Source organism: Equus asinus, chromosome 10, assembly GCF_041296235.1.
Source record: "Equus asinus isolate D_3611 breed Donkey chromosome 10, EquAss-T2T_v2, whole genome shotgun sequence".
NCBI lineage: Eukaryota > Metazoa > Chordata > Mammalia > Perissodactyla > Equidae > Equus > Equus asinus.
The window spans coordinates 108,134,521-108,155,011 of NC_091799.1; the positions used below are offsets into that span (position 1 = coordinate 108,134,521).

The 20,491-nt window shown below is 61.5% G+C and overlaps 1 protein-coding gene across 7 annotated transcripts in view; it reads left to right on the forward strand.

Moving 5' to 3' along the window:
* The window catches only part of SLC12A7 (solute carrier family 12 member 7), a 100,455-nt gene that overhangs the window by 51,788 nt on the left and 28,176 nt on the right, over window positions 1–20,491 (forward strand). For 4 of the 7 annotated variants that reach the window (XM_070519891.1, XM_070519892.1, XM_070519893.1 and 1 more), the window contains exons 2-5: window positions 14,610–14,704; window positions 15,213–15,335; window positions 18,204–18,350; window positions 19,732–19,786. In XM_070519891.1, the coding sequence (XP_070375992.1) occupies window positions 14,610–14,704; window positions 15,213–15,335; window positions 18,204–18,350; window positions 19,732–19,786 (420 nt within the window). Of the gene's footprint in view, window positions 1–7,992; window positions 8,045–13,770; window positions 13,844–14,609; window positions 14,705–15,212; window positions 15,336–18,203; window positions 18,351–19,527; window positions 19,787–20,491 lie in introns of those variants that run through there. The other 3 variants (XM_070519896.1, XM_070519895.1, XM_070519890.1) reach the window with 3 other exon arrangements.

Genomic DNA, 20,491 nt, shown 5'->3' on the forward strand with positions numbered 1-20,491 from the left:
TCCCCCTGGTGTCTCTGGGCATCTGCGTGGAACACGCCTCTGGCCTCCATCGCTGGGCTCCTGGCCTCGGGTTTGTTTCCTCTTTCTTTCCTCGGGCAGTTTCTTTTTGAGAAACAATTGGGAGGAGGAAGTGCCGTCTTTGAGTTACATGTGGGTCTCAGGTGGATGCTGTGATTGAGGGCAGGTTATTAATTTCCTGCTTTCTGGGTTGTTCTCGAGCGGGGTCCTGCCTGCCCTGGTTCCACGTGACTTACGGGGTCTCCGTCGGGGGTTGGAGAGGAGAGCCTGGCGCCGCCTCAGGCCTGTGTTTACCCCGAGAGTCAGAGTCACTTTCAGTTCTGCACTGAAGCTCCTCTCAGCCGTTATGCTGCGTTCTGAAGCCGAGCCCGGGTGGGCGTCCACACGCATGCCTGCACTCGGTCAGTGCAGGGGCCGTGGCCTGGCACCCTCTGAGGGGGGTAGTGCGCATGCGTCCTGTGCACGTCAGCCTCTGCTTGAGTGGACACAGCCAGCCCGGGGTGGGGTGACGCCCTGAGGAGGACCCCAAGGCCCTCCCTCTCCTGGAGCCGGCCTGTCCCAGAGGAGGCTGTGACCTCGCATATCCGCGGCTCCGTCTGGTTGTGGCGCCTGTGGGGCGGCGCCCAGATGGTCACTGGGGAGGGATCGAGTTGAGTGGAAATCAGAGGAGAGGAGCGCCAGGTTGTTCTTGGGTTTCTTCTTCATCTGACGGGGGGTCTTGACCACAGCCGGACAGGAGCCTGTGTTGGTAACTGGAGCCGCCCCACGAGGCTGGGGGTGCTCCTGCCCCCTGCCCGCCACCTGCCTCCCTGCCTTTGCCCCCAGCCTGGCTGGCCCCGCTGTCCTGAGCCTTGGGTGTTGGGGCACAGCATGGCGGGTCCTAGTTCCTGCCCCCCGGGCTCGGATCCCTGACGAAGGGAGGTCAGCCAGGAGCCGCAGGCAGCCGTGTGACCGTGTGGTGTTGGGGAGTGGGGTTCCCCCGAGCCCACTCAAGGCACGCTTCTCCCAGGAGGGGGCACTTCCTTCAGACGGAAACCCTCGGAAACACGCTCTTCTCTTGCGAAGGAGCTCTCAGAGCTGTGGTCCCCAGAGGTGCCCCGTGTGCATGTGTGTGTGCTCCCTTGTGTTCTCTGTGTCTCTGTGTGCCTGGGGGCATGTTCTGTGTCTGTGTGTCTGCACTCATGTGTGTTCTCACGTGTTCTGTGTGCACTCACGTGTGTTCTCACACGTGTTCCGTGTGTCTGCACTCATGTGCGTTCTCTGTGTACTCACACGTGTTCCGTGTGTCTGCACTCACGTGCGTTCTCTGTGTACTCACACGTGTTCCGTGTGTCTGCACTCACGTGCGTTCTCTGTGTGTACTCACGTGTTCCGTGTGTCTGCACTCACGTGTGTTCTGTGTGTACTCACGTGTTCCGTGTGTCTGCACTCACGTGTGTTCTGTGTGTACTCACGTGTTCCGTGTGTCTGCACTCACGTGCGTTCTCTGTGTGTACTCACACGTGTTCCGTGTGTCTGCACTCATGTGCGTTCTCTGTGTACTCACGTGTTCCGTGTGTCTGCACTCACGTGCGTTCTCTGTGTACTCACACGTGTTCCGTGTGTCTGCACTCACGTGTGTTCTCTGTGTGTACTCACACGTGTTCCGTGTGTCTGCACTCATGTGCGTTCTCTGTGTACTCACGTGTTCCGTGTGTCTGCACTCACGTGCGTTCTCTGTGTGCTCACACGTGTTCCGTGTGTCTGCACTCACGTGCGTTCTCTGTGTGCTCACACGTGTTCCGTGTGTCTGCACTCACGTGCGTTCTCTGTGTACTCACATGTGTTCCGTGTGTCTGCACTCACGTGCGTTCTCTGTGTACTCACACGTGTTCCGTGTGTCTGCACTCACGTGTGTTCTCTGTGTACTCACACGTGTTCCGTGTGTCTGCACTCACGTGCGTTCTCTGTGTGCTCACACGTGTTCCGTGTGCACTCACGTGTGTTCTGTGTGTCTGTACTCACACGTGTTCTGTGTGTGCGCACATGTGTGTGGCTGGCTGCTTTGTGGGGATTCCCGGCCGTTGCTCCTGTTTGCCGTTTCTGTGTTGGTGCTTAGTAGCCGAGTAACTTCTTGTTTTCTGGACTGTGTGAGTGTCAGATTTAAAGAAGATATGCAGCAGGTGTGTTTTTGCCCAGGCTGTTGGGACCGAGGGCCCTTCGCGTGGGTCCTTGCACCTGGTTGGAAGGGGCTGCCTCCCTTCAGCGTCGGAGCCTCCCTGCCTCCCTCCTCGGAGTTCCGCAGACTCCCTATGAGTTTCCCAGGGCCGTGAGGCGGTGCGGGTGGTGATGGTGGCCCCCAGGGATGGCCCTGGTTGGTGGGGGAGCCCGGGGGTCTCACCTGCGACCAGGCGGCTTTTACCGCAAGGCGTGCAGCCCCTCAGACCGGCGAGGTGCTCAGGGCATCTGCAGATTTCGGCTCACGCCTGCTGTCGTGGGAGTGCTGGGGACAGGATGCGTGTGATGCTTCTGGAAGCAAGGGCCATGTCCCTGTGGGAGAGCAGGACCCACCTGCCTCTCCAAGCGGAACGTGCTCCTCTGAGGCGCTTAGCTCTGGGGCCAGCCCGCCGCCAGGCCCACGTGGCCATCGCTCCCGTGTGCACGTTAGGACGCATGCCCATCCCGCATCACAGCCCGGAGCGGAGACTCGACGTCAGCCTTCAGTGGAGGGCTTTGTTGGGGCAGAGGAAGCCAGGCGGGTGGGTGGCAGGTGTGAGTACAGGGGGAAAGGACTTAATTTGTCACTTGAGAGGTTGACACGGAGGAAGGAAGTTGAGGGGTGCCTGTCGGCGTCTAGTCTTCCCCGTGAGGCGGCAGTGTGACCCCGCAGGGCTGCGTGGCAGGCTCTTGGAAGGCACCAGGTGCCCGGGAGCACGTCCCACGTCCCCATCCTGTCTCTGAGTGATCCTGCCACTTTCCTAGAGCCCAGGATGGGAAAGGCTGGTCAGTCCTCCCAGAAGAGAGTCTGGAGGGAAAGACGCCACAGGACGCAAGTGGCCATCAGCTGCGGGGGTTGGCGTGGTTCTCGTTCTCTCAATATTTCCTCTGTTTTTGCCACAGAATGGGTTTCTGTTTCACCGGAAACTTGCTATTGAAGCGTGGGAACGCTCGGCCCGAGCGTTTGTTTTTTTCCTGGCTGAATGCAGGACTCTCCTCAGCTGTGCCCGCTGGGATCCACTGCCTGGATTGCCAGGTTGCTCAGTTTCAGGTTCCCGTGTTGATCCTGGCTGAAAAGTATGGAGGACAGAGGGCAAGGGCAAGGGGTCATTAGTTACCTACTATGGTCGTGGAACCTAAAAATGCTTCATTCCCGCACTTACCTACTTCAGAGAGCGCCGGCCGTGGGGAGGTGGCTTTATGGGGTGCTGTGGGCTCCGGCCTGTCGGACCTGCCTTGAGGTCACAGATGGGACTCCGTTCTGCTGGAGGCGCCTGGCAGCTCCGGGGAGGATCATGGGCCCCCCGTGGCCAGCGCCTCCGTGCAGGCCCCTCTGTGACCCATGTCTGGTGTCAGCGCTGGTGAGCTGGGCAGACTGCCCGCGCTCGATGGCAGGAAGGGGCGATCGATGGCTGCTGACGTTGGCCTGCCCGGCTGACCCTTGGGAAGGCATCTGGCTCTGAGCCTCAGAGGTCACTGTGTTCCTCCCTCGGGAGCCATTCTGGGAGGGATGGTGGTAAAATCCGAAATGCAGGCCTGGAGGAGGATGGGGTAGGGGCGGAAGCTGGCACCTCTGAGGGAGAGGAGATTGCAGACATGCGGGAGGCTCGCGGAGGCTGTAACTGGAGAGGGAGGGAGGACGTGGGGCGCTGGGGGCCGCTCAGGGGCGCTGCCCTCCGCGGGAACTGGGGCTCTGACCCAGTGTCTGTGGCAGACCACGGGATCTGGGCTCCCAGGCCATGCAGGCTCTGCTTTGGCCTGGAGCCCGGGCAACCTCCACTGAGTCCTGCCGCCCCGCCTGCTTCTCTGACCCCGGACCATCCCCTCGCACCCCACAGAAGATCCTGCTGTGTTTGCTCGGTGACGACAAGGACACTCACGCGTCCTTCAGGGACACAGACCGCAGTGCCCTGGCTTGCCTTCCCCCCCCTGAGTCTCAGTGACTGGAGTCAGGCTGGGCCCTGGGGCAGCTGCTCACTGCTGGGATGGCGCTGTCCCTGGTCACTGCCTGATGGTTGCTGATGTCGGAGTTAAGCTTGCATCTCCGGGGCCAGAAACACGGGCAGCAAAACTGCTGCAGCAAAAACCGATTGAGGGTGAAAAGAGGCTGTTGGCTCCTGGGGGCCGGGGGACCTTTCTGGGCTGGTGGGGTGCTGTGAATTCTGATGGGGTCGGTTCCACAGGGTGTCAGTGGCTGCTGTGCCCTTTGAGATGCGCCAGGCCTCAGCTGGACGGGAGGGTCCATGCTTAGAGGGGCGGCCAATGCTGGCAGGGGACCTGGGCTTCGTAGAACATCCGCCAACTTTGCTGTGTGTTGGGACGTTTTTGTAATGAAATGGCGAGGTGAGGAAGGGACCCGTGGCTTTGTCTAGAGCGTGGCCCACCACTGCCTTCAGGGGAGGACGGTGCTGGTCAGGGCCGCCCACGCTGTGCCCACCCTTCCTCCTGTGGTTGCTTCCCGAAGCCCTGGGCTCTCGACTGGCAGACGCCAGCTGTGTGGCCCGTTCCTCGGGGGCTCGTCTGTGGTCTCGGGCTGAGGCGTGGCTGCGGCTCTGGCTGGTGATCCCGGAGTGCCCAGCCTGGCCCGGCTGGAGCCGTGACCTCGGGGATGGCTGGGCTTGGGGTGCCGGGTTTAAAGGGTGCCACGAGCAGACATGCTGCTGGAACTTCCCTCATAGACTTGAAGGAGACCGGCAGGTACGTGTGGTCACGGCGACCCTGTCCTGCTGCCTTGAGGAGTCGCCGTGAAGTGCTGGCTTCTGCTCGATTCTCGGGGCTGGAAAGCCAGCGCCCTGTGGGGAGGGGCCTCTTCAGGGAGGGGCTTTCCTCAGGCCCTTCCACCTGCCGTGAGATGGGGCAGAGGCACGATGGCTCCTAAGCTGGGAGAATGCCCATTGGGCCTCCCTGCTCAGAGCCTCCTGGGCTGGCAGGAGACTCGCAGGCAGCCATGTGTGGAGAGCCTGGCTGCTGGGCTTGCTGGGCTCTGCAAGCTGTGTCCGGGGGCCGGCCGCCTGCTTTTGTCAATAAAGTTTTATGGGAACATGGCCCTGCCACTTGTTCACACATTGTCTTTGGCGGCTGTGAGTGGTGGTGACGGGACACTGTGGTCCTTTACAGAGGAAGCTTGCCCACCTGCCATCCAGACAGGCGCAGCTCATGGGCGTCGGCCTGTGAGTTAGGCCACCCTTCCAACCAGTGTACCGACCAAGCGATTCGGGCAGGAGTCCGAGAGACCCTGAAACCCCCGGTGAGAGGCCGAGAGGGGCAGGCCCCCGTATATTCATTACAAAGGGGAGGTGACCAGCACTGGGGTCGTCTGGGGTCGCACAGGCGGTCGGACGTCCCCAAGGCATTCCCTCCTCAAAGCGTTTCTCCTGAAAACCACCCCAGGGAAACGGCCGCAGATAAACTCTGTGGCATTCTACCAAACATCTGACCCAGATCCTTGGAGTGAGAGGATATCAAAAAAGTTAGCGAGGGAGTTAGAGCCGACGTCCGACCGCCTGTGCGACCCCAGACGACTCCAGCGCCGACATCCGTGAGCTGCGTCTGTCCAGCCCCATGGGTGTTTTCCAGGCCTCGATTCTCAAGTTTTCTGTTGGTAGTGCCTCCGAGAGGAAAGTCACTTCTCTCTTTATTTAAGGAACTGTGTGTGTGGCCTAGTCCTGAGTTTGCAGGGCTCCAGGTGCCCCGGGGCTGACGCTGTGCTGACCGTGGTGGTCGCAGCTGAGGGCTGGCCCTGGCCGCCTGCACACCACACCCGAAGTGTCCGCCCCTCGTGTCGTCCCTGGTGAACTGCTCTGTCCCGGGGACCCACCCTGGGGCGTGACAGTTCCTCAGCCCCTCCTCGTTCTGTGGCCTGCACAGTTCGGAGCAGGCCCGTCAGCTGGGCTGAGGTGCCCTCTGCTGGGATCTGTCTGAGGTTTGTCTTGTGATCAGATGGGGCTGTGGGTTTGGGAGGAAGACCGCAGGGGGACGTGACATTCTCCTCCCCTCGGTGCCTTCCCTCACTCTGACTTGCCACTGCCCAGTGGCCTCCATCGCTCGCTGGCACGTGTGCCAGGTTTCTGTGCCGTAAAGTGGCTCTTATCCTCTTTCTCTGCTTTATTAGTTGGAAACAAGTCGTAAAGTTCAGCCTGCACCCCGCCCCACAGCCTTAAATCTTTTTAAATGAGTAACAGAGTGGCTTTATGGATTCTTTTATTCACTTGTGCCCAGTTGTTGTGATTTGTTTTGCTGCTCAGATTACCCCATGTTCAAGTCGGCCGCCTTGTTGCTGTCGAGTTGGGTGACAAGCTGAAACTCCAGCATTTTCACTGTTTAATTAAGTGGTTGGTCTTGGTGCGGTGGCCTCAGACCCCGAATGCCCCTGAGGCTGGAGGCCCTGGGTGGTCAGGGAGCTGGGACCGCTGTTCCCCTGGAGGCTGCAGGCCTGTGAAATATGCATTTTAAAGGGCGTAAAAAGATCAAGTCCATCAGTGGCTGCTGTGTCCCGGGAAAGCAGAAGAGGCGAGAGAGAACATCGCGAGTCTGCAACGAGCCGTGTACACGGCAGGAGCAACGCGCTGCCGACGCCCTGCGCCGCGACGCCCACTGTCCTGGCCGTTGCTGAATTCTGAGGCTGTTTCTGCGGATTCACCATGTGTGCGAGCTGCCCTGAGGGCGGCCGTCACAGGCTCTCGGAGGGTCTTTGATGAGGCAATGCTGAGCGCATGGTCCCCTTCCCTACGCCGTGTTAGGGTCGCTTTGTGCATCTTCATGACACGTTTCCGTAGTCTCCCCAGTTCCCTCTGTTAAGGGAAGTGCCCTTCTCTTCCCCCGGGTCATCGGAGGCCTCCAGATCCCTCTTTCCTGGGGGTGCACCCAGAGCCCGGCCGTCCCAGGGGCACGGCTGGCAGATGGGGGCCCACCTGCCCAGTGCCACCCCCCCACCCGCCCGGTGCTGTGTTTCCCGGCCCCCGTCAGTCTTGAGGGGAGGACCTCTAGGAAATTCCAAGTCTTCTTTGTTCTGCCGTAGACAGTGTTGGCTGAAGCATCCTTGTTTTAAGACCTAATCAGTCTGTTTCCTCTGTGATATAAGGAGCCAGCACCAGCATTCATGGAGTGAGGTGACGGAGGTTTCGCGGGAACTTCCTGGAACTAACTCCATCTCGGTCCCCCACCCTGGGGTCAGCTTTCAGGGATGGGGCTCGCATCCCGTGAAGGTGCTGTTCCCGCCGCCTCTGTGCTGCGTGTGACTGCACGGCTGTGACACGTGCCGAGTGTCGCTGCCTCGGCCCTGGAGGGGCCACGGGGGCTCACGTGAGCTGTGACCTCCAGCCACGTCGAGGTGTCACTCAGGTCCAGTGAGCACCAGCGGTCGGGTCTGTAATGTGAGGTGAGGGGGTTTGAAGCTGTTTCTGTAAACGCGAGGCAGGTGCACAGTCTCACTCCTTGGCTGAAGGGCCGGAAGAGGAGACGAGTTTTATTGGGGGATGGTGCGGGCTTAATCCCCTGGTCTCCGGCTGTCACTGTGATTGAACATCTGACCTGCCGATCCCACTGGTCCATTAGAGCAGATTAAGCGGCCGGGCTGTCTGTGCCGCAGGCAGTCAGGCTCAGCAACAGCAGGTGTGGGTCCTGCCCTCCCAGCCTGCGTGGCCCGGGATACCTGCTCCAGCTGTGGGGCCTCCCGCCTCGCGCCAGCTGCCCCAGGAGGACGTGGCGGGGCCTGGCGAGGCCGGTGGGCTGCCACCTGCCCTCCAGCACCTGCGCCCCCAGGTTCCCCTCTCAGGCCCACCTTCAGTCCTTGTCATGGATGAGCAGAGTGACGAAGGGGGCGCGACCTCAGGTGAGTGGCCTCATCCGTGAGACACAGGTGGGCCTCGGCCCGGGGGGGCCCCTGCACTCCAGAACTCTGCTGGCCTGGCAGGGTTGTGCTGGTAATGGTGGAGGCCGGGCCACGAGCGGCAGGGTTTTCCTTCTGGCTCCCTGGCCCTGCGACCTCTGGGCAGCGCCTCTGCCCTCAGAGCCCTCTGGGTGGGAGGGTCCAGCCCTGGGGTCTTAGGACCACGGTTTCTCTTGTTGGGCTTTAACTGTGACCTGACCCCCCTCAGCAGCTGTGAACTGAGGTTGCGTGTGTCAGAGGTGACGAGTTAGGGGGCTCCAGGTGCCGTTGGTGCTGTTTCCATTTCAGGCCAAGTGAGTGAAGCCTGGGTTCGGGGCAGCAGGTGGTTTTAAGCCAGTGTTTCAACTCCAGCAGATCTGAGGAGAAGTGGGGGTGGGGGCCAAGGGGGCTCCTGCCTCAGGGGCTCCTGCCCCGTGGTGGCCGCCCTGGGAACCACGCAGTGGAGGTGCCTGGTGCGCAGAGCGTGGCCTGGACTCGCGTCCCGTCTGGGCCTCGGTTCTGCCTGTGTGTTCTGACCGGGCTCCCGGCTCTGCTTTCCCCATGAGGAAGTGCTCCCGTCTCCTGGTGCCAGTCACATGGGTGCCTTTGAACACAGCCAGAGGACAGACTAACGGACACTCTTCTCAGAGCACGAGGGCAATGTGCTCTCTTCAGGAGATTAAGGATTAAAGTCCTGGTTCATGACTCTGATGACAGTGCTCTCGGTTGGCCGTGAGCCGGGGAGAGGTCAGTGCCGTCCCCGAATTGGAGGACTTGCCAGCTGCCCGGCACGAGCTTCCTGTCCTCCTGCTTACTTTGTGTCTATCTCCCCATTTTCCGTGCCTGTCGTGGGGTGGTTCTGGTTGGCAGCACAATGGGAAACCACAGGTGCAGCTGCCACTCACCCTAACCCCCGACCGCTGGCTGTTGCTGTGACGCCGTCGCCCCGTGAGCTGGGCCCAGCTCGTGCATCCTTCACCGGCCGCGTCAGCTGGGTCTGGTCCCTGTTCGCGTCATTTGCTGCATCGCCTTGCTATTTTCTTGGTTTTCATGGCTGGAGCGTTGATCCTGTGATGTGAGCAGGTTCCCAGACACCTGCCCGCCCGCGTCGTGGCGAGGGTTGTGTTTTCTCCCCGGCCCCCTCGGGCAGCGCTTGCTCTGGGCGCTCCTCGCCGCAGATCCTGTTGAGTCCTGCCGGGATGCCGTGTGAGGTGTTCCTGTCACGTTGCAGAGTGGGGTGTCCGTGCCTCCACCGCCTGCTCCCCTGGACGTCAGGTGCTTGGGGGACGTGCGTTTCCTTGGAGGAGGGGTCGTTGCTGGGGGCACGGTGTTCTCCCTGCACAGCAGCAGTGGTTTCACACGCCCCGGTCGCTTGCAAACAGCTACGGCCCTACAGCTACGGCCCTGGTTGAGAGCCTTCAGCGACCACACCTCTTCCCCGCAGAGCCAGGCCGGGGGGAGCCTGTGAGTGGACGCTCAGATGCTTGGCGATGCCTGGCACCTGCCCCCCTGAGCTGAGCAGGGCGGCTCTTCCCATGCTGGCCTGTCCGCCTTTCCCTGGCAAAAGAAACATGAAACCCAGGAGCCACGACTTTGTCCAAGGTCATGCCCCAGGGCTGGCTCATTGGAGAACTTGAAACCCCAGCTGCGTCTCCTCCCTTCCTCCCGGGGGTGGCTGGCGCCTGGGCCTGTGTGGTCACAGCCGGGCACACAGGCAGAGCTTGGCCTGGTGTCCCCCAGAGTCCCATCCACAGGGCTCTTTCCATCCTGTTTACACCAGAAGCATGGTCGGGAGCTGCTGGTCCTATGTCAGCCGCTGGTCCTTATAACCAGAAAAACATTCATTACGACCAGAAGAGTGCTGTCACTGCCGGGAGAGGATGCTGAGCTGGAGTCCACTTAAAACCCCCAGGGCGGGGCCAGGCCTTGCTTGGGACACCTTCACCGAGACACCGCAGTTCAGGGAGAGGAGTTTTAGAAATTACTCCTTTTTTATGTGAACATATTTGTATTTTTTTCTTTTAACTTTATTTCAACATAAATTTAGACTTCAGAAAACTCTCAAGAAGAGCACGAAGAATTTCCCCATATCCTTTGGCCTAATTCCCTAAACGTCAACGTTTTGCCGCATTTTCTTCGTGTTTCTCTCCCTCTGCCTCCCTCCCTTTCTCACTTTGTCTGAACTGAGGAGCGTACGTGGCAGAGAGGTCGCCTTTACGGGTGTATTTCCTGCAAACAAGTGTGTTTTCTCTCATAACCTCTGCAGAAGAGGCGCCGAAATCAGGAACGCTTTATCGACTGAAGGTCCCACTCGGGCTTCCCCAGGCGGCCAGTGACGGCCTTCATCTAAGCGTCGGGTCACACCGCCTTCCATCTCTGTAGTCCCCTTCCCTCTGGAACTTTCCACAGCCTGTTGGATCTCTGTGATGTCATTTCTGAGGGCCGGTGCTTGAGGCCAACCTTCGTTTCGGTTCGTCTCAGGCTTCCTCATGCTCAGACGTGGGGGCCTCACGTGATGTGCTCTCTCCTTGGGGTGTTGATCAGGGTCGGGTCCTGACCTTCGCCTTGACCTCTTGCTTGGGTCAGCAGATCGGCTTCTCCGCCAGGTGCTACCCTTGGCCGAGTCTCGGTGCTGAGTCAGTGCCTCGTGGCCGGTGTGGGCGGGGTCCACGCCCTGTGCCTCCAGCCTTCGCCCAGGTCCCAGTGTCCACGGATGGTTCTCAGCTGGAGTGGTCACTGACACGAGGGGTCCAGCGGTGACTGGCACTCCCACTCCTTCCATGTTGACCAGGTGGTCTGCAGTGAGGAGGGCGTCCCTCCCTCCCCGTCTGTCCTGTCGTCACTCAGTGGGCATCTGGGCCTCTGCAGTGGGTCGTGGTTCTTCTCTGTTGTCTTTATTTTGACGCTCAGATTGTTTTGGAGGCAGCCGGTGGGAGGCCCGTCCTCCGGCCGCTCCATCCTCATGACACGTGGCGCTGTCCTCTGAGCTCTCTTGACCGGAGCCTGGTGCTCCGGGTGCGTCCTCTGCCCCAGCCCCGGGTCGCCGTGTCTCCCAGGCGCCCAGTGACAGAGGTGGCGTCCCTGCTTCTGGGTCCCTCGGCAGGCGGAGCGAGGAAGTGTGTGTGTGTGTGTGATGTGCACACACCTGGCACATGGACGCGGTTGGTGAGGGAGATGAAGAACCCGGGTTCACACTGGTGCGCCAGTTCAGTCCACACCTCAGAGCCCGTTCTGTCCACTCCCCTCCTGTCGCTGAAACTCACTGCCGGTGAGAGCCCGGCTCCCGTCCTCCGCGGCCTGGTTCTCGCCTTTGCTCAGGCTCGCGCCGTGCGCTCACGGACACGCGGGGTCCTCTCAGTTGCTGACCTGTTGCTGGCAGTTCTGGGGTCTCGAGCGCAGTGTCGAGTCTGCTCAGAGCGTGGGCTGCTCCTTTCACCTGCCGCAGGAGTTTGGCGTTTGTTCGGGATATGACTGGTTGTTTGTATTCCCCTCTACGTTTTCTCCCATCCTTGTTTTTGTTTCTTCTTCTAAGTGTGTGAGACACAGACGTGGTTGCAAAGCCACGAAGCGAGGCACACCCCTCGCAAACGTACGGTTGGATTCAGAAAGTGGCGCGTGACGGCCTGCCTGCTGCTGCTTGCCGTGCGGCCGGCTGAGCGAGGGGCCATGGAGGTTTGGGTGCAGGGGCACCAGGTCGGGGGTGGAGGGCAGATCTGCCTGAGTAGCTCTGGGTGCCAGGGGCTGGCCCCTACAGCCTACAGCCGCCTCGGGGCGCAGACTGGCAGATGTCTCCCTCTCTGAGCGTCCAGGGGTTTGGTGACCCCCCGTCTCCTTTTGGGGAATCTTTCAGAAAGTCAGATGGTGGCAGGGTCACCCCGACAGGCCCTGCTGTGCGCAGGCAAGTCCCCCCAAGTTCACACTGAGCCCCAGGTCCTGGGGACGCGTGGGAGCCTGAGGGTAGCCAGATTTCGGAGCCTTTTCCTGGTGCCCTCCCTCAAGATCCCTCTGATGGACAGTTGGGTCCGAACAACTCGGGAGCCCTCACTGTGTGGCAGGAACTGGCGGCCTGCGCTCGTGGGTGGGCACGAGGGTCCCCCTCTCCCAGGAAGGAGATCCCCCCGACCAGGCCTTTCCAGGTGTGACCGCCTGCCGACACCTGGCCCACGGCCCCCATGGGGCCCACTGGCGGTGGTGACTTGTAGGTGGGCACAGTGCTGGGGGTCGCGCTGGGTATAGACAGGTACAGGCGGCCCCTCACGCTGCTCCCCCCGGCCCTCCGGTGGCCTCTGGGATGGTGCTGCTGTCCCTGCTCAAGTGGGTTGAGGCTCCATATACATGAGGGGTTGCTGCTTAGAATGATGCCAATAGGTTTTTCCCTACATTTTAAATTTAGAGCCACGACCAGGCCCCACGTCTCGGAATCTGGGCGTGAGCTCCCACATTGAATTTGGGGCTCAGCCCTTCACGTCCCTGCGACCTGTCCTCGGTGATGGCCTAGATTTCCTCCACCGTGACTCGGGGCCTGGGTTGGGCTGTCCTGACAAGTAGCCATGGAGATGGCAGTCCACGATCGCCACCTGCCTTTGGGCTCCATGACGCTCCACGGGGAGCCGTGCTCTGGCCTGGGGGGTGGGGTTGGGGCAGGCTGCTGTAATCCATCGGATCTGGGACTCGGAAGCTCAGAGCCGCTGCAAAACAGCACTCACAGAGGCGTGCGCCCGTCAGAGAGCCCTGGCGTCACCGCGGTTACAGGCCAGGCGTCGGTGGAGTCCCCGGTCTTTGGAGACATTTGTCCCCAGGAGGTTCCAGGAAGCACTGTAGGATCTGTGGGGCCAAAAGGGGCCGATCGGGACTTGAAATTCCTGAGCAGAAGGTGACATTCGAAGCTCTTTGCGCATGACACCCTCCTCCTCCTGAGTCTCCCTCCTCCTCCTGAGTCCCTCCTCCTCCTCCTGAGTCTCCGTCCTCCTCCTGAGTCCCCCTCCTCCTCCTGAGTCCTCCTCCTCCTGAGTCTCCATCCTCCTCCTGAGTCCCCCTCCTCCTCCTGAGTTCCTCCTCCTCCTCCTGAGTCCCCCTCCTCCTCCTGAGTCCCCCTCCTCCTCCTGAGTCTCCGTCCTCCTCCTGAGTCCCCCTCCTCCTGAGTCCCCCTCCTCCTCCTGAGTCCCCCTCCTCCTCCTCCTGAGTCTCCGTCCTCCTCCTGAGTCCCTCCTCCTCCTCCTGAGTCCCCCTCCTCCTGAGTCCCTCCTCCTTCAAAATCAAAACAATGTGATGAGCCACTGCCTGTGGTCCCAGCACCGCCTCCCTCTCCTGCTGGCCCTTCGGAGGTGGAGCCCTATTGTGCGTGACAGTGTGTTACCCGCTCTTTATCTCGCGTCCCGTGGGCATCACTTCGTGTCTGACGTAGCCCCGTGTCTGTGAAATAAGCGCCCAGCTTTACTGTGTGGCAGGCCGTAACTTAAAGCCAGGTTCCAACTGACGGGCCATCTGGCAATTGAGCAGGTTTATTCATCTTCCTAAAAAGTGCTGCGTGTTTGGGTCTGAAAGTGTCTGGTGACTCATGGGGAGCCTGCAGATGTGCCTGCCTTGGGGCCGCCATGAGCTGCGCCCCAGGACCGAGGCATCCGCGTCTCCCGCCCGGGATGGGGTGAAGCGGCGCCTGGCGTTGCTTCGCCCTGAACACGTTCCTCGTGAGGTTGCCGTGTTTCATGCCTGTTTGGCATTTGGAATCTTCTTCAGCTGCCTGCTGTGTCCTTGGAGGGGGAGGTGAGTGGTGGGGGCCGTCCCTCCCGCTGGAGGGGGCCTGGGCGTGACCCCGCCCACCCAGGTCGCCGCCTCCTTCGTCCCCAGTGCTGTCGCGTTTGTCTGTGGCCCGTGACGGCTCCACTGGGTGTGCGGGACTGGAGCGCCCAGCGATGGAGGGCCCCTCGCCTCCTAGCGTGGCTCTTGCAGATGGCCGTGGGACAGCAAGGGTGCTCAGGCCACCCCGTGGGGGGACAGGGTGAGCGACCCTGCCCGTGGGGTTCAGGGGACCAGCGGCATCTATGCGCTGAGATGCGGGCGTGTCCCTTACACTCACTGTGGCTGCCAGCCGTGTTCTCAGCTCGTTGGGTGTGTGTTGGTGGAAGGGTCACCTGGCTCTGGGCTGTCACCTCTGTGATGGACGTCAGCCTGGCCCTGCCCCTCAGAGAACCCGGCGCTGGGGAGGGAAACCCAGGATGCCCTTCGTGGCAGCGTCCCCAGTGCCGTCTGTCCCAGGCAGCGTGGTGCCGCAGGGCTGTGCCTGTCTGGGTTCTCAGAGGAGAAAGGCTGTGGCCACACGCAGCTCTCGGAGCCCAGTGCCCACGCTGTCCCCTGGTCACAGGCGCTGGCCTCCCCCCGCCCCGGTGCCCTGTGTCCGGCCCGCATAGCTGCGGGTTCCTGCCTTGTCCTCCCCAGCCCTGGGCCCAGCGGCACCTGCCCTCCACCCGCCCCTCACTGCCCTTGCCTCCTCTCCGTTCCTTCTAAAGCCAACCGAATTGTGTCCCCACAGGAGATGGAAACCCGAGAGAGAGCAGCCCGTTCATTAACAATGTGGAGGTGGACAGAGAGAGCTTCTTCGAAAGGAAGAATATGGCGCTGTTTGAGGTGACCTGTCTCCCACAGAGGAGGGCAGTAAAGTCGCTGTAATTGGGACAAGTGGAGAGGCTGTGGCCTCGCGACCCCCAGCCTAATGGTGAACTGAGGCTGCCGCCTGACTAGACACGGTGCCGGGAGGGAGCTGGCAGCCGTCCCTGTCCCCACAGCTATTATGTCGGGGCCCCCGTGAGGTGCCTTAGGGAGCCCCTTGGAGTGGCTGAGTCCTGGGCCATCTGGGGCACCCCGGCCCCCTCGCTGGGTGGGTGGCCCTGCTCAGTGTGGCCTGGAGCCCCTGACCCCTGACTTCATGCCTGCCGGGCACGTGTCCAGGGCCTTGCTGGCCCGTTTCAGATCTGGGCTTCGGGACCAGGGGCTGCTGGGGCTCCCGACGGCCCTGGGAGCGGGCCTCCCGGAGTGTCCCCATGGCAGGGAGCTCTGCTGGGCCATTGATCTCATCGGTTTGGGGGCATTTCAGTGGGGATTAGGGTAACTAATTCCGTGTCTTGGTCCCAAACAGGAGGAGATGGACAGCAACCCCATGGTGTCTTCCCTCCTCAACAAGCTGGCCAACTACACCAACCTGAGCCAGGGCGCCGTGGAGCACGAGGAGGGCGAGGAGAGCAGGAGGCACGAGGTCAAGGTGCGCCCGCCCCCAGGCCCCTCCCCCACTTTGTTTTCCTATTGTGGGACACGAAGCCTGTTCCTGTTGTCCTAGGGATTTTCTTTTTCAGGGGTTTATTTTTAGGAATCTATCCTTAGAATAAGCAGAGCTCCGTGAGGATTGGTATAGAAAGCTGTTTTTTTGGGGAGTTTTTTGTGAGAGGCAGATGTGGGAACCGGAGATGCCCCACGAGGGGTCTGCTGTGTCCTGCAGCCCTCCGCCAGCTGGACGGGACGGCTGAGTGACCCACAACCTCTGAGGTCTGACAGAGCGGGGGTCCTGCTGGCCGCCTCCCTGCCTGTCTCTCTCCTCTGTGTCCCCCTGCCTATCCGGTCAGCCCCGTGGCTGAGGGGCTGGGAGTCCTGCATCCGCAGCTTTGCTCCATCCCTGAGTGCTGTGTCTGGCCTGACCTCAGCTCCACCGGCCGTCAGGAAGTCAGGCCACAAGGAAGGATCTCTTCCTCGTTTCCTTCCTCTCCCTGTAAACCCAGCAGAGCGAACACTCGTGTCCTTGACACTCAAGAGTATTTGCTCTCTGTGTTTGAGAAGTGGGCAGGGCAGAAGGGCAGTGGCCCTACCAGCCACCCGGCCCAGCCCAGCTCAGCTGTCACAGCATAGCCTGTCGCAGCCCAGCCTGTCACAGCCCAGCCTATCACAGCCCAGCCCACCACAGACACAGGTGCAGCCCAGCCCCCTGGTTGTGGCTTCTGTTGAGATGTAACCTAAGTGTCCAGCTGGTGTCACATGGCCATGAGTCACAGTACGTGGCCTGGACCCGCGGCCAGGTCAGGACCTAGGATGTCCCCACCAGGACAGGGCAGCTGTGTGGCCCCTGTCCCCTGGAAGCAGGTGCGCAGGCTGACGGGCCTGGGTTTCTGTGCAGGAGGGAGCCAGCTCCCCTGGGACCCTCACTTGGCGCCACCGTCGTGTAGCCGGGTGGGCAGGTTTCAGTTGGGACAAATCTGCTGCCACACTTAGGACTGAGTGAGGTCCCCAAGGGGGAGGGAGGGAGCTGCCCCTCATGGTCCCTCTGACCCGCCAGTCACAGGAGCTCGTCCCCAGAGATGGGGCTTCGGCTCCCTGCAGGGCGCCAGGGCCCACCGCCTCCAGCCTCCTGGGCCTTGTCCCCTCGTCAGTCCTTCGACGTGGCCTCTTACGAGAGCTGGAGGCCCCTCCTGCCCTTTCAGGACGACTCAGGGTTTCCTCGGCCTCGGGTCAGGGGGCTGGCCCTGGACAAGCTGATCAGAGGCTGGGCCTCCGTCGGGCGGGAGCTGGGCTGCGGCTCTGACAGGAGGGGTTCCTTCGCCAGAGTCTTTGTTGGTCATTTCACGGGTTAACCGAGACTGTGAAAGAGAAGGTGGCACTTTGCATTTGTGGTCTCGTTTTTATACAACTGAAAACCCCCTAAACTGTCCTGTGCCCACCATGGGTGTGCGGTTAAGACCGGTAAACACTTCTTTTATTTACACAAAACCACGGGTGTCCCACGGGTGGGCGGGACTAGGGTGGCGGACGCTGGCCCAGGAGCTGGCCCCGGTGCCAGGTGTTAAAAGCCAGCTGCCTGGTGTCCTGGGACTCCGGGAGCTGTGTCTACCCCAGCTTCCTGACCCACGGCTTCCCCCTCGCTGGGCTGTCCTCTGCTTTCCCCGGGGGGCTCCCTGGCCCCACGCTGTCTGGCACTTGTTGGCAGCCGTTCCCATGTGTCAGCTGGTCTGTTTTCACCCTGAGAAGCCCACCTGCTCCCTTTCATGAGGGTTAAGCCCGTTCTCCTTTCGTGCCTGCCCTCCGGCCTGGCGAGCGCGCGCACTGTCTCTCTGGACCCAGGGCTCATTGCCCTCGAGCCTCCACATGGGCCCTCGTATTCATCAGCCTTGTCATCACTCACACATCTTCCCAGCTCTTTTTTCACCTAAATTCAAGACATTTTCCTTGTCAAGATGTCAATCTTTTCTCTCAGCCAGATGTCCCAAAATCCCGAGTGTGCCACCTGACCGTGGTGTCGCGCTGGCTGTCAGATAGGACGGGCTGGGGCCCCTCGGTCTGGTCTGTCCTCTGGTGGCTGCGGGGCCCGCCGGGCAGGCTGCTGGCTGCATTGCTGACCTTTCTTCCAGCCTGGTTTGCTCAGCCACGGAGTCTTCCCGGGATCACCACCCTGGGACGTTCCCGCCGGGCGCCCTCCCAGCGCTCCACTGCCTGCAGGGACCACGTGTCGGGGACGCCTCTGCCGTTGCTGTGTCTGTGGCTGCACGGTGGCACGTCCCTCCTCTGAGCTCGTGCTGGTGGTCCCGATCACTCCCTCCTGGCGGGTCGGGACACTGCCTATTGCTCCCTGCAGGCAGCGTCACTGTGCTTTTTTGTGGTTTTAGGAACAGCGGCCCCTCTCTCATCTCTCCTCCTCTCCGCGGTTTCCTGAGGTTCTAGAACCACGTGCCACTGTCCACTGGACAGAGCCCAGAGCCTCCTGCCCGCTCTGTTCCCCGCCTGACCCACTGCCCCGCCGTTCCCCTGCGGAGGAGGGAGGCGAGGCGCTCCCTGTCTGCTCCCTGGTGATGATAAGGTTTCGGTCCCCTCGCAGAATGCCACCCTGCTCCTGGCGGGCGGGGTCTGCTCTGGGGTTCCCCCGCCCTCATTCCGTACCAGGCCGTGGTCTCGCTCCGACCCTTCATCCAGTTCTTGCAGCTGAATCCTGCATCCCTTGCTGGCTCCTGTCCTTGTCCTCCTGTTGCCGTGACCTCGTCGCCATCTCCGGGGCCGATGGTGTAGCCTCGCTCCCCGGGGGGGCTGTGGGTCTGGGCCCCCATGCGGTGCCGGCGCTGGCCTCCTTGGAGCCCACTGTGCTCTCTTTCAGGGCCCGCGCATGGGCACCTTCATCGGCGTCTACCTGCCCTGCCTGCAGAACATCCTCGGCGTGATCCTCTTTCTGCGCCTGACGTGGATCGTGGGGGCCGCCGGCGTCCTGGAGTCGTTCCTCATCGTGTCCATGTGCTGCACCTGTGTGAGTGACCAGCTGGCCTGGCATGGCCTCCCTGCCTTTGGGCCTGTCCGTGTGGACGGCTGGGCCCTCAGGGGCTCGCTGCACTGGGATGCCGAGGGGCCTTGGTAGATGCCACCCCCAGGGGCAGCCTCCTTGCCAGGGCTGGTGTGAGTGCAGGGAAAACGGGCCACGCTGGGCTGTGGGTCCCCACCGGGCTGTTGATTTTCTGGAGGATGTCTTATTTCACTGCACAGGGGGGAGCCTCACAGGGGGGGAGGGGGGGTCGCTGTTACCACTTGCGAGGGTCTTGCATTGTGACAAGGTCCCCTTTCAGTTTGGAAGCATCTTGGCATATTTGGGGATCCCTGTACACAGGAAGGGACCCACCTCGCTGACCCATTCAGCCCCAGACCCACCGCTCGGCCCCCTCGGCACTGCGTCCCTGTCCTTGCCTGTGTTAGTGACAGGAAGTCTCGTCTCCCAGTGCTGTGGCGTCTGGTGCCTTTCGACGCCCCTCGGTGGCTCCTGGACCAGCCGCACCCTTCCTGCTCCCTCGAGTCTTGTTTTGAGGAGGGTCGTGGAGCAGGTTTCATCAGCTGGGTGTCACCTGGAGACATTCTGTCTGAAAGAATTCAGACAACGCAGACGAGCGAGAGTCCCCTGGACCCCACTCCGCCGCTCTGCCCCACCCCTGGCCGCGTCTCTGGCCGCCGTGGGGACTTCCCCATGCCCGACTGCGGCCATGCGGTGGTGTGGATGCCTAAACAGCCTCACTGTGCTCTTCTATTCTTTCACCGGATGACTCTGGCACAATCTTTGGAGTAATTGCCACACACACAAAAAAAAGGGCGATAAAAAGCAGGATAAAGTGTAGGGCCTTATTCAAGCCGTAAACGCACCCTGGTGGGGAACTGGGTCAGCGGTCGCTGAGGCCCTGGGCTTTCCTGCGGCACTGTCCCCTCTGGTCCTGAGGTTGTAAACGAATTGCTCCCCAACTTACGGGTGTGGCCGCTTTCCTGAGCAGGCGGTGAGAGGGGGTGGTGGGCCCGCCCTGGACAGCTCCGGCCGTCCTCCAGCCCCACGTGGGGGCAGGTGCCTCCAGGGTCCCCCACACCCCACAGAGAGGTGGGCGCCAGGCAGAAGCTGGCCTTTCAGCGTGGGACGGGCTCTGAGTGGGTGTTTCCTGGGTGCCCTGCAGGAGCTCAGCTTTGGGGTTCAGTGGGACAGGATGGGGGCCACCGTCCTGAGCAGCTGGAGCCTCTCCGCCGGTCACTCAGCAGCCCCTTTGCGCTCTGGAGCTGGGGGCGAGGGTGGTGCTGCCCCAGGCCCGAGCCGTCATCTCAGTGCCGGGCGGCCCTCAGAAGTGCCCTTTACTCTAAAAGGGCCACCTGTCCTTTTGCAGACAATGCTGACCGCCATCTCCATGAGCGCGATTGCAACCAACGGCGTGGTCCCAGGTGAGCGGTGTCATCTGCAGTGAAGCCTTCTCTCGTGGGCACAGCAGCCGAGTCCTGTGCATCCTCGTGCACGCTCTCCTTTCATTTGGACCGTGACCTTGACACTAGCCTTTCACCCACGTTGGCCTCGGGTGAGGCTGACAGTGGGCCCGTGTGGACACGCCATTGCCCACCAGGCATCCAGCCTGGAGGGGGCTGCCTGTCACTGGTGTCTGAGGACAGGGGTCTCCACGTCCGGAGGGGGCGGGCGGGCAGGAGAGGGACGCCCTCTCAGCAGGACTCAGCCAGACCCTTCTGGAAGCCTTGTCAGTGGTTACCTCGCCTGTGGGCACACGGATGATGAGAGCTGGTGCCCCTGGGTCCTGGCCTCTTCCCCTGTCCCCAGGGCACAGTGGGGCCTCCCTCAGACTGGGGTGGGGGTGCTGCCCTGCACTCTGAGGCTGCCATGAAATTGAGATTCTCCTCAGAGCAGAACCTACGTAAATGCTGCCAGGACTTTTCTCCTCTGTTTGTTGAGGAAGATTAGCACTGAGCTAACATCTGCTGCCAGCCCTCCTCAATCATCCTCTTCTTGAGGAAGACTGGCCCTGAGCTAACATCTGTGCTCATCTTCCTCTACTTTATACGTGGGACACCTGCCACAGCATGGCGTGTCAAGCAGTGCCCTCTCCACACCTGGGATCTGAACCAGCGAACCACTTTCTA